Source organism: Dermacentor albipictus, chromosome 5 (assembly GCF_038994185.2).
Source record: "Dermacentor albipictus isolate Rhodes 1998 colony chromosome 5, USDA_Dalb.pri_finalv2, whole genome shotgun sequence".
Classification (NCBI taxonomy): Eukaryota; Metazoa; Arthropoda; class Arachnida; order Ixodida; family Ixodidae; genus Dermacentor; species Dermacentor albipictus.
The window spans coordinates 168,186,651-168,200,300 of record NC_091825.1 but is presented as its reverse complement, the minus strand read 5'-3'; the positions used below and the strand labels follow the sequence as shown (position 1 = coordinate 168,200,300).

At 46.2% G+C, this 13,650-nt stretch overlaps 1 protein-coding gene across 2 annotated transcripts in view; it reads left to right on the top strand.

Moving 5' to 3' along the window:
* The first annotated feature begins 3,317 nt into the window (after positions 1 to 3,317).
* Positions 3,318 to 13,650, top strand: part of CCT1 (chaperonin containing TCP1 subunit 1) — an 88,419-nt gene continuing 78,086 nt past the window's right edge. Inside the window, exons 1-3 of one of the 2 annotated variants that reach the window (XM_065434625.2) lie at positions 3,318 to 3,532; positions 7,402 to 7,487; positions 7,668 to 7,796. In XM_065434625.2, coding sequence (XP_065290697.2) covers positions 3,463 to 3,532; positions 7,402 to 7,487; positions 7,668 to 7,796 — 285 coding nt within the window. In that variant the 5' untranslated portion in view covers positions 3,318 to 3,462. The remainder of the gene's footprint in view (positions 3,533 to 7,401; positions 7,488 to 7,667; positions 7,797 to 13,650) is intronic. The other variant, XM_065434627.2, reaches the window with a different exon arrangement.

Below are 13,650 nucleotides of genomic sequence, written 5' to 3'. Positions count from 1 at the left end.
CGCTCAAGGGAGCACCGTAGCGCTTTTATAGGGAAAAAGTTGGTTGAAAAGCGGAATCGTAGTGCACGACCGCTCATTTGCGGTGTAGTTGCAGCCTCTAAAGACTAGCCAGACATGTCATTCAAAGGTCCTTGGCATAAAATATTGTTCAGCAGCCAAAACGCAGTCGTCAAAGAGCGAACGGCACAGGCCAGTTGGGGAAAACGACCCACCGCAGAGATGACATCGCAGGAGTAGACGATGCGCGCTGCGTGAGAGATGCGTCACTACAGCACCGATAGTGCATAGACACCGTGAAGTCCCCATCACTTAAGCGCGGAAGGTTTTTCACAAAACTCAGACTGCGTATCTAAACTACATTTACCGTCGGATAAGCGCCTACAGGCATAGAGTTTCTAAAAATACCCTAAAAATACTAATATGAAACTCTATGAGTTTCTAAAAATAGAGTTTCTAAAAATAGAGTTTCTAAAAATACCCTAAAAATACTAATATGAAACTCTATGCCTACAGGCCTGTCGGTGCAAACGACGCGTCGCAGCAGGAGCAGACGACGCGCGGCGCATGACGAAAGACGCGACTGCAGTGCCGGTAGTTTCAGTGACACCCGTTTCGGCCACGTCGGCCAATGGGCTCGCATAGGGAGCTGTGAAACTGAAGTATGTCTAAGAACGTTGGTACCGTCGGCGTCCTCTTGTTTTCCTTCGACTTTCAGCGGACGCAACGCCACTACCAGTAGCAATTTTCGTCCGCGGGAGCGGCTGAGTTGTGAAAGTTCTGACCGCCAGGGCGACGCTGTAGGTGTCGTGAAAACTCCAGCACTGGTTCCCCATTGCCCTCTAGCACCACTAATCTCGCATGGAACCATAGAATTTCTAAATAAGTACCCTAGAGGGAAATGTGGCGCTAGTGTCTACGGGGGTTCTCATGAGCTTCGCCTCAACCTACATGGGAATGATGGGAAGTACAGGCTTCGGATTGACTTCGGTCTTTAGACTAATGGCGTTTCCTTCTGGCGCAGTAAACAAAGCTATACTCAATAATTATCGCGTAAAATCTAATTCTATTTCTGCAGTATGGTATATAATGTACAACACGCTACATAAACTTTGGATGACTTTGAGATGGAAGCATGGTTTACTATGGTTTGTCACCAGGACACACCAGGGTATGCATACTTGGGCGATTCTGTTCCCAATTTAACGTCAAAAAATAATTATTTATTCATTTTTGCAAAAGCAAAACAACCGTGCATGTATACTTATATAAAAATACTCATCAAGTATTTCTGAAAATAGAAATGTTGTATTGTGACAAAGCGTTGCGCGCTTGAGCGGAATGCTACAAGTGTCGTCTGCTACGACGCCTTCTCGCTACATTTAACGCGAGACTTTTCTCGCAGACGACAGGCATTTGCGAACTCTCTCGCTCTTTCGAAAGGTTGCGTCGGCTGTCACGATTGCTGAACGTCTTCAAGTACTTTTAAGCACATCTGCTGCAGTGCTAGCTAGGACGCTAGTGTCCTCCTACGAGTATGCTTCATCATATTTTATATTGGCGTACCGCTTCCGAAGCGTTACAGCGTGGCTTTGCGGGTACCCATTGTGCGATACTAGACTACAGCTCGGAAGCAGCTATCTTTCCTACCACAAGTAAGTTTGTGTTCTCAAAGTCCTAAAACACGCATGTCAATGAGCACATGAACGAGCACATAATGAAGCCCTCAGTAAAATTTGATTTTCAAGCCACTAGAAGTACAACTGTATATGTCTTGTATCAGTAGTGCCTTCTTTGTCCTATTCTGAAGTTTCATAAAGCACGTAACGCTATAGTGTCAACCTAACACACTTAACCAACCAAGGTCCAAACGCTCAAAACATGTTCTTTCAACGTTCATGATGCCGCCGCTTTCTCGTCACGGCTTCGACGCCACACCGCGACACAAGCATCGTCCCAGTCGCTGGCCCAGTGCTCTATCGCCACTCCGAGCAACATAACAAAGGCAGAGAGCTTTGCGTTGCACTGTCCCACTGCAGGTTATAGCAATTGCGCTTGGAGCGAAACCAAAACTGCCAAAAAAATACTTGTAGACTAGTTCGCCAGTCAATAGAATGCCAATCCGAAGCCTGTACTTCCCATCATTCCCATGATGGTTGAACGATCGCAGCGCCAGATTTGCCTCTAGGTATACTAATATGAAACTCTATGGTATCGGCTACGTATTTAGGTGGTTGAGCTTTGCACCACCAGCTGGCGCCACCACGTGACCGCTCACGTTTACGCACCCGACCATCCGGTAATCCGCCCAAACCGCCCCGGTTTGCCGTAATAGCGGACACACTAAAAGTCTTTAATATCGTGGATGAAAGTAGCAGCAAACTTTTTCATCAGAAATGCGCGCCTAACTATCTTTTTTACGCATTAATGTATGACCATATTTGAATAGAACAACACACCAGAGTAATAGGAATTATGATGACAGCTTCTCTGGGCAGTGTCTTTCTAAAATCGGATAACATTTTGACGCCAATTACCAAATTTTTCTTCCACGTAAAATGCAATGCCTCGCATAGCTAACTACGAAAGGAATGTTAAGTGTTTAGCGAAGCATCATACTCAACTTCGCGCGTAGAATTTGCAGATATTCTTTTTTTAGTCAAAATTTACCGATAGACACGGCGCATATATGCATTGCAAAACCTAGTAGAACCCTTTAACGCTACTTAGCTTGCGATATCCAAGCCGCAAAGTTTCTCAACTTACACGCTTTTTAAGAAGAAACTGTGGTTAAGGTATGGCAGCTGAAAGAAGCCGACGTATTCTTCAATACGGACGGCTCGAGCCGCCCATACCCCAAGCATAAACGAAGGGAACGAGCGAGCCGGAGCGAGCGGCGTCCTGGCCGTGACGTCACTCGCGAGAGGGCGCCACTCCTAATTCTCGCCGCTAATAGAACATGCCTGCCGCGTGAGCCGAGAAGCTGCTACCGGCATACTACCATAGAATATACTACCGGCCCATCTCCTGTTTTCTCCTCTCTACCAGGGTCGGCTGCGAGCGCAAGTTGCGGCGGCTTCTCCAAACTTGAATCACGCCTCTCTGCCTCCAAGATTTTAGCGGCGTCTGTTGCATTCTAGGAGGCAGGACCCGTGGTCTCTCGTCAAGCCATTGGTCGAGCGCGCGCCAACCTATATTTTAGTTGTTGCAATACTAACCGTTACTTCCTCCGCAACAGGAAGTAGTGTTGGCAGGGAGCGCCGTCTCTCCGCGTCTACCCTGAACCACACGAACCCCGCGCCAATGGAAAACCAGAGACGCGGCAGGCATCTATATAGTAAATGAGGCATTGGTGGAATGCTCGAGAAAGAGCAGGCCTAACATTAAGTGTGCTGGTGTGAGGCGTCTTTGTCGTGTGGTTCTACCGCTATTTATAATTATTCTTTACAGAAACAATAGTCGAAAATGTCTGTTGGTACAGGGCTTTCAGTATCAGGGAAGCGATCCTCTGGCGCCTCGGTGCGTACCCAGAATGGTATGTTGCTCGTTTTGTGTGCCGGTCGTCAAACGCGTGCTTGTATACTGGCTATCACGTGTGCGGTCGAACAATTGTGTATGGAAAAACCGCTAATTTCGTGTCTAGTAGGTGTTGCGGCTGGTAAATAATGACTTCATTCTGTGCCGATCGACGTGCATTGCCTTCTGTTTGCCTCACTAAACAGTTGAAAACATTCCGTCCACTGTGTAAGACCTGCGAACTTCTATATATGGCAGTGACCTGCACATGTGATGAGGGGTTTTCGCGTACCAGCGCAAAATCTGTAACGTTCTTTTTGCGATGCATGTATTTGGGTGCCACGGTGCATATATTTTGGGTGGTGTAGATAAGCTTGATCCTTAACTCTGCAATTAAGGAGTTGCAGATAAGATGGAACGCCACGCCTTTCTCTTAACCTAGCTTGAGAATGTGTGGGCGGAGTGGCAGGGAGTCCCCTACGCCCCGTAGCACGTCTTGATAGCTTGCCATGTACACCAGTAGTGCAGGTCTGTGAAAAAGCGTGCATCCTGCGTCCATTGTGCCTAGAGCGCTCTAGCGATGCGCAGAGCAGAGCAGAGTGTTAACACAACAGCTGCTAAGTTAAACGTACCGGGCCGAATAGGGTGTGGTGCGCACGTTCACGCAGATTCCACTCTTCTCCAGACGGCAACGCATAGATATTGGTTTCTTTTCGCTGCAGCATACCGACTTTGCGCTGAACAGCATAGGAAATCATTTCATGACATCCAAGCTGCAACGCTATCAGCCTAAACCTACGCTCCAAAACGTAATTAAGGGATGCCACCAATCTATGACACCGCGGAAATTAGTAAGCGTAATCGGCTTCGTCCATGCAAAGTCTCTACAGCAATGTATTTGCTTCTCTATTAGTTTATCACCCACCATAGCCAAATGTGGATGGCCACTAAACCGAAATCATAAGTTAAGTTGTATCAATGAAAAGTCACTGTTGCCATTAAAGGAGGCTTCGCAAGCCAGAAAAGAGGCAAGAACTGCAGACGAGTGGCGAAACCACCTTCAAGTTCCCGCATCAGCTTGTCATGAAGGCGTGAATTTTGACAGTGTCTACTCGGGTCTAGTAAACTTGTTACTGATGAAAATGGGCTACAATGTATTCTAAATGAGCCAGAAACTGGACTTACGAGAACGTTTATTCAACCACAATGGCCCAAACATGACAGAATAGTTTGAAAGCCGTGATGTCAATGCTGTAGTATTGGCACAAAAGCCAAAAAATATAACCTTGGCCTTAATTTAATGATTAGCCCATTACAGGGTAATTAACGAAAACAGAGTATTTAATGTATACATTATCACTCTAAACCGATTCAGTGTTTCTCTTGGGCTTGGTGGCCACTCCTCGGGCTTGGTGTAAAAACACATTCTGCAGATGGCATATGCTGAGCCAAGATGGCAGTAGCTCAGCCAAATTTCACACCCGTGTGCGGTGCATGGGGCTAGCAAGCAGAGCACAGCGGCCTTCTTCTCACCCCTTTCGGTGCCGCCAGCAGCTGCCCCTCGACAGGCAGATTTCCACAGACCATTGACTGATACCTGACATAAATAAAAAATTGGTGTTTGGATCAGTGCACCACTTCCTGCTGTTATTGCGTGTATTTATTGACGCAATTTGCCAAACCAGTTGAAGTAAGCAAAGATCGATGTTTCAAATTTCAATAAGAATTGCATTCCTCCAGAAGAAGCTATCGTCTGCTCGCGCTCCGTCGCACCCGCCTGCATAGGAACTAAACTTTGGCCATACCGCTTATCGGTGCCATAGCCTTTGGGCCTCACTAATTTCTATTAATTTTAAACAGCCAACTGGCCCCAAACCACTTAAAACTTAAGGTCAGACTACATGTACGCTTGCCAGCATGCGCTCACTTTTGGCTAGATGCATGGACAGATCGCTTCGTATTAAGCTATTGACAATTCTTCTAAATGTGAAATTTGGGTATGGCTACTCTCGGTGGCTCAAGCTGATGCACGAGAAAGCCAGACTGCACCATGTAGCGGGGCCAGACTGGAGCGCATATGAACCTGAATATGCACTCCAGCCTTGTAGTGCACATAGCAAACACACTACAGTTGCATGTAGCTACGTCTGCTATGCAACGTAAATACTGCGGCTGCCAAGGGGCACTGCAACTAGCCAGCTGCCTGCTCCGAGTAGTCTCTAGGGGCGATGTGGCTCCAGGCATGTGGCGAGCCTGTCCAAGTACAAAAAGTCCGACTACAACAGGTTGTCTGCCTCCCGAGTTGCACACTGTCAGGGTGTGCCGGCATCATGGTCAAAACTCGTTATGAGGGAACATAAAGATGACGTGTCGTTCGATCCTCTAAAAATGTGTGATTGCCATAAAGATAAGTACGTAGGGAAATGTGCTAATCGCCACTCGTTGCTAGAAACCTGCATGTAGCCATCTAGTACACTGTGGCACAGCAAATGCACGAGACGCCACAAGCGCCATCATTCATAAGTGGAAGGATAGCGTCCAAGTTTGGCGCATTGTGGACACCAAAATTGGAAGTAGTGGTGTCTTCGCGAACATCCAAAATCAAATTTAACCCTTTGAGGGTCGATTTTTTTCGCCATATGCGACCGCCAAGGGTCAATTTTTTTTTTATTGCAGATTCCAATTCTTCTTAGGGACTTGTTTCTAAAAAAAAATTACCGTAATTTTTTCAGGGTGACCGTAAAGTGAGAAAAAAATATTTTGCGTTGGTATATGTGTACTCATCATTCATGAATAACAACAATAAAAAAGGAAATAAACTTATTAGAATTAAAAATTTGATGCATTGTTATACACATAGCTCAAGGCTTTGAAGATGTGCGTGCTAGAATATTTCGCAACTCTCACCTGTTCCTGCTCTTACACTAATATTTACGTCCATAGCGTAATCAAACTGCGTAGATGCGGTCACTCAACAAAACTGTGTGGTTGTGTGCCCGACAAAAAAGCAAAACGTGTGACAAACTTCCGCTAATCTTGATCTTATCACCTACCCGAGGCAATTAGATTTCACGAGGCCCCCCCCCCCCCCCCCCCCCAAAAAAAGAACAACGAAAACGCATGCACGGCAACATCCTTCCTATGCGCACCCTTGTGAGCACTAAGCGAGCGAGAAACAAGTGGTAGCCCTTTGAGTGATTAGTAAGGAGATAGCCATCAGTTTTGCGAGCAAAAGAGGCTGAAACTGCCCACGGAACAAAATCCAAACCACCAGCCACATGCATGCGCGCGCCAATGCGCGAGCGGTAGTATATAAACGCGCGGGAGCAAACTAGCTCTAAAACAAACCATGCAACGAAAACCGAAAGAGGGAGGGGTGCGAAAAAAATTTCCTGTATTCCCACATAGTAGCAGCACATGATAGAAAAGAAAAAGTTAGGAAATTGGCGCGCTTTTTATATGTATAGGCAGCGCTGTAAATATACTGCATCGACCATTTTTTTTTACTTGTTCACGGTGCCCTATATTTACGTAATTGACCCTCAAAGGGTTAACTGTGTGCCACAGTGACGTTCAGTAGGCGGAGCATTGTGGGCACGTCCTGCTTCCCTGTAGCCTTCGCAGTGCCAGGCATTTAAGAAGCCGGAGCACCGCGAGGGGGATCGTCGACCATCTTTAATTGCCAATAGCTCCACTTCTGCTGAATGCATTGGCATACTTTTTGCTGCAATGCAATTCTGAAGCGGTCTATCTTATCTTCAAATGCATTTCTTGACTTCAGGGACCCTTTAACAACTAAATTGATCTCTTAATATTAAATTCCAGAGTGAAGCAATGTGCTGCTTCAGTAGAGTCTTACACATTGCTTTCAATTTTCTTTTCTTGCAGTGATGGCGGCATGCTCCATTGCCAACATTGTGAAGAGCTCTTTGGGGCCTGTAGGCCTTGACAAGATGCTCGTCGATGACATAGGGGTGAGGCATTTTCTAGTAGTAACTGCTGCTCCAAAAATGTGTTCAATTAGGGTCCTGCCTGACTTGAAGATGTTAATAGGATGTGAGGTTTCTGGACTGGAACTGCTTTATAAATGAATTTAGCTTCAGCCATAAGGCATGTGGTAATGCTGCTCATCACAATTCCAAGCTGTCTTTCAGGATGTGACAATCACCAATGATGGAGCAACTATACTGAAGCTCCTGGAGGTTGAACATCCTGCAGCCAAAGTTCTGGTAGAGCTTGCAGACTTGCAGGACCAAGAAGTTGGTGATGGGACTACATCTGTGGTATGGCTTTTATTTTAAGTTTGCCTTGGTCAAAACTTATTACGTAATACGGTACTGTTGGCTGTGTATTCATCCCGTGCTTTCTATAGTTGTGGAGGCTCCCCATCTGCGGGCAGGAAGGATAAATAAATAGTGGTCATAAAATGAGCAGGTATTATTTACTGCATTAGGACAAAAGCAAAGGAATTCATTGTAAGGTTCGTTACAGCACAACACTAGACACGGACAAAAGGAAGGTATAAAACGATGACATGGCGCTGTGTCGTCGTTTTAAGCCTTCCTTTTGTCCATGTCTTGTGTTGCGCTGTAACGAACCTTACAGTGAATCTTAACCAACTGGCCCAACTTGCCGTCTTAAAAGCAAAGGGACAGTAAAGAAAAATTTATACGTATGTGATTAATTCGCTTTTGAAAAGTAAGGCCCGGTTACCCAGTAGCATAATCTGCTGGACCTATGCTTATGAATTGCATGTTTCTTGAAAAAAGTCAATACCTGGTTGCCTATCCCACGTGCCTAATTTAAGAACTGTGGGTAAGGTGCTAGTCCTACTACTGTAGTACACCTGCACAATGTATTCAGCTGATGCCATTATATTTGCTCAGCTGCAATAAGGGGGGATTAGGAGATGCCTGCACTTGAACCACTTGGCATGTGGCTCTTGCACGATGCCTCACTGGAGTGAAGACAGGAAGTCGGAGATTGAGTGTCCTCTTAGCTGGCCGAGGAAGCTGACAAACTATTTCATTCTACTTTCGGTTTCATACATAATAGGAAATCCCACGAAGGCACCATATTTATTGCGACGAAACATTTATTCATGAAGGATGGAACTGAAGCCTGCTCTTTTGAGCAATAAGGGGATACAGCTACCCATTTAGTCTATTCTAATGTGCCCTCGATTATAATGCGCACGACTTTCACAGCTAGATATGAAAAATGGGAAAGCCTTGACTGTTAACCTATAGATATTTATAGTAGGAGCAAAAGTAATGACGATTTGTTTTCACTCAGAAAAAGAAAATTGCATTCATCCCTCAGTGGACAAAGCATCACGTATCCCTTTCGAAGGTCTCATGGCTTTTTTTTTTTGCTTTTATGGCTAGCAAAAATATACAGTCAACAGCAAAAGATTGCAGGATGCACGAGTGCGTGGTAAAGCGACCCTCCTCCCCTTCTAGCAGTGAACCCCTGGTGTAGAGACCGATGCCTGCGCGCATGCGCGTCCCTCTGAGACTGCAAGCGTGCATGTTTCCGCACTTCCTCTTTGCATGCCATTGATATTCAAATGTAGCAGCGACTTAGCCCTCTTGCGATATGCGCCGTGGCGGCTTCAATGGGCAGAACATCGTTTATACAACGGAAATCAATTGTCCATTTTCGTCTTGCCTGTCTCCTTCTATAGAGCGCGTCTTCTGCCACGCTCTTCTGTGGTAGAACACACCGTTCGTAAAAAGAAAGAAACAACGAAGATTGGCCATGAGAAGGTGCAGCCCAGAAAAAAAAAATGACTTGTTGCGTTAGCCACCGGGCCAGACCTATGCGTCGGCGCTCGTGACTCGACAAAAAGTGGCCGCAGTGGCGCCCGCAAGTTCACGTTTCTAAACACATTTCACACAGTTTCGCCCGTCGAAGCCACCACAGCGCATGTCACAAGAGGGCTACCTCATGGCTACATTCGGATATCGTCGGCGCGCAAGGAGGAAGCGCGAAAACATGCATGCTTGCAGTCTCGGAGGAACGCACATGCGTGCAGGTGTCGGTCTCGACGCCAGGGGTTCACCGCTAGAAGGGGAGAAGGGTCGGTTTGCCACGCGCTCGCGCATCCCGCAAATTTTTGCTGTTGGCTGTACATCCATGTACATGATGTGAAGAGGAAAGCACAAAAAAAAACTGCGTCTCAGTGCAGCTTGACAAACCCTGCCTTCACTTACAATTTTGGCATTGATCCTACATGTTTGTAGGATGACCTTACAAATTTGCCCTCTGATTGCTATCAACAGTCCATAGCACCTTGTCTTTGGGCACCGTCCATGGCATATGAGATACTGCATTCTTTAAAAGGCCCCTCACCAGGTCTGGCCATATTGAGCTGACAAGCGCGTCTTCATCCGCTCTCAATATGGCAGCACGCGCAAACAATATGCGTGCGGCTGAACTTCGCGTGGGCCAATGAGAAGCCTCCATTTTGCCGCATGATCACAAGCAGCCAATGATGGGCTCACATTCGTTTTTTACTTTTTTGCGCTTTTGTCTGCATTAACGCAATGCATGAAGCTCATCTACGGCGGGAAAAAGAGCTGAACGATCGCTCTTTCAGACGAGGCCAAGATGGCCACTTAATGGCGGACGGCTACGAAATGTGGCGCCGCCAAATATGGGCGTTCTTTTTTCAATGATTTCGTAAGAAGCCGCGTTGAGTTTGCTTGTTTATTTGACAATTTCTTTAAAACTAAAAGTGTCTTTAAAGCGTCTCAAAGGCCCAAAACATTGGCTATGGTTGGAAGGGACCCCGATAATTATGAATGTGACAAAATTGGAAAAACTATGTTTATGTGATTTCTCGATCCTTAAGACCCGCAGGACACGGGTCTTAAGGATCGAGAAATCACGAAAAAGCGCCTTAAGGGGGGACTCTGTAAGGCGCTCCACTTGCATTCGAAAACTTGTGGTCAACTTGTGCATGCAAGCTTTTTCCAAGGCCGTGCGTAAGCATGACAGTACAATTCTGCGCTTCACAATAGTAGATTACCAGAATAATTGATATTAAAGCCAAAGCTTTACCGGCCGCAAACTTGCAATTTCGCCGTGGCCGTGTTCCGAGGATGCACATGACGTCAACCACGTTCCTCGTCGTTGCATTCACCTCTGCTCGCTTCGCCAGCTGCGTCGCATGCCTGAACATCTAGGAGGATTGAAAAGATAGCTCGCGTGCGCCGCAACCTCAGTTGAGGCAGCAGTATAGATGGCGACAATTATGATGAGCAGGAGGAGGCCTGGAATCGACATCGGAACGAGATGAAGAGGAAACGAATCGCCCAGGAAACAGACGAACGGTGCGCCGAACGACTGGCTAAACGCCGCAACATAGCTAGACAACAAGACTAACCTGGACTTGCAATCAAGATTAACCAGGGCTAACCATGCTATGCCTTAGCTTTCACTACGTATATCCTGGCATAGCCAACCTAAGCCACTGCCAATTTTTGTAGTCTAAGCAATAATAGATTAGTTTCTTGACTTGTGCATGAATTTTGGTTCGGATCATGTTTGCTGGCACTACAATCCAAGATCTGCAAAATCTGTTATAGATTTCGCGCCGGGCCACTAAAAAATTGTGAAGCGCTGAATTGTACTGTCGTGCCTTGGAAAAAACTTGCAGGCACAAGTTGAACGCGAGTTTTCGAATGTAAGTGGAACACCCGAAGGCCGCAGGTTACCCTATGTACCTCATCACATCAGTTTGTGAAAAGCTCGTGCGCATTGCAAAGCAAGAAAAATGCGGGCGTCGTCCTTCTGTTCAAGATGAAGGAAACGAAAAATTGGCAGTTATCCCCTATGAACATAAAATTTCACACGGCCTAAAAATGTGGCAAAGCATTATGGCGTTCGGATGGCATTATCTACATCACACAGGCTTATACCCCTGTCACATGACAAATCTAATGTCATTTACAACGAATGACATTCGCTGATAATGCCATTTGTTTGCTGCCACATGGTAAAACATAATGACATTTGTCGAAAATGACGTTTACAAACGAATGAGTTCACCAAACTCCTTCTCATTCGTTTGGAACCAAATGTGTATCCTCGACACCACGAGTGTACCAGTGTTTCACAAACAGTACTGCTTTTTTGTTTTAACAAAAAATCACTATTATTCTATCAATTTTATCACCTAAATATTGCTTTAATGACATTGAAGTCCATCACGTGCGTAAATACAGAAAACTACTCAGTCCAGTGACCAGACAGCAGTCTTCATCTTTCGCTGCAGCAGTCGTGTTGGTTCGCACCGAAGCATCGGCTGCGGCCGCTTCAAAAGACTTGGCGTAAAAGCATGCACGTGTTTTCCTGTGGCACGTGCCAAGAATGAGGATATTAGGAGCCCGCATGCATATCAGAACGGCGATGACATGCAACTGCCCTTCTCGTACCACTTTAGCAGATGTAGCGGACGCGCCTATTGTTCTCTTCGCCCTGTTGCCTTAGCTTTGGCTTGGCTTGACTTGACTTCGTTGGCAATGTTGACAAGTTAGTGATCGAACGCTACGGTTTGAAAGCAACGATCACATATTCTGGTGTAATTTAGCATATTGGAAAATAATTATTGAACAAAAGTGGGTTTGAGGCGTGTCTTTTTTTTTACTATCGTCATTGTCATCATTTTCAAATGACATAAGTTTTCGCCGTGTGACAGCGCGCTGTGAATATGACATTAATCGCAACAAATGTCATTTGTTGGAAATGACATTAGATTTGCCGTGTGACAGGGGTATTAGTCGAATTTGCACCATTGTGCACAGAAGGGCACAGGCCATGTCAGTGGGTGATAGAGGGTGCAGCTAGAAACATGTTAATCGTTTTGTCCATTGTGTCTCAGAAGTAGTATACAGAATTCCCTCAAGCTGTGGTCATATGTACACTCGCCCACAAAATATTGCGGGGTGCGCAAGCGCGTGGCAAAATGGCCCTCCTCCCCTTCTAGCTGTGCACCCCTGGGTGTCGAGACCAACGCATGCGCGTCCCTCCAAGACTGGAAGCATGCATGTTTCCCCGCTTCCTCCTTGCGCGCCGGCAATATCGGAATGTAGCCGCGAGGTGCCCCTCTTGCGATTGGCGCTGTGGCGGCTTCGACGGGCAAAACTTCGTTTATATACAATGGAATTAAGAGTGCATTTCATCTCGCCTGTCTCCTTCTGTAGTGTGCATTTTCTGCCACGCTCTTCTGCAGGAGAACGCTCTGTTCATAAAAAGAAACGCGAAGATTGGCCACGAAAAGGTGCAGCGCAGAAAAGAAGAAATGACTCGTTGCGTTCGCTACCTGGCTGCGCTATGTGTCAGCGCTTGTGACCCGGCAAAAAGCGGCCCCAGCGGCGTGCAAGCTCACGCTTCTAAACACACTTTACATAGTTTTGCTCGTCGAAGTCGCCACAGCGCATATCGCAAGAGGGGCGCCTCGCGGCAACATTCGCATATTGCCGGCGCGCAAGGAGGAAGCACAGAAACATGCACGCTTGCAGTCTCGGAGGGACGTGCATGCGTGCAGGCGTTGGTGTCGACACCAAGGGTGTGCTGCTAGAAGGGGAGGAGGGTCGTTGAGCCACGTGCTCGTGCAACCCGCAATATTTGGGGGGCGAGTTTACATGCAGATGCGTCAACATACGCCTAAGAGAACACAGAAATTCGTTAAATGGCACGCCATCCTCTCATCTCGCCTTACATTGTAAATCATGTCTGTGTAAACCCATCTTTGAAAACAGTCATTTTGTTCTGTCACCCTAACCAAACCACACGAGAAATCTCTGAAGCCTATCGTATCACCAAAAATGCCACGCTGTGTGTAAGCCAACCATCCTTATTACTACACGATAAAGTATTCGATTTTATTAATCGATATTCACATATGCCTTAAGTGCATGCTGTTCTTATACCTCATCTTGACATGCGTGAACGTCCATTTTCTATATATTTATTTTTCCATACGTGCATTAAACATCAGTTCGGAGTGAGCGCGTGTGGTATGTGTTTCTTTTTCTATGTCTTTCGGGTTATTAGCGCTATAAGTTTTTATTAATATGCGTTACCAACTAGCCCACCTAACCATCCTTTCTTTTTACTCATGCACAGTTA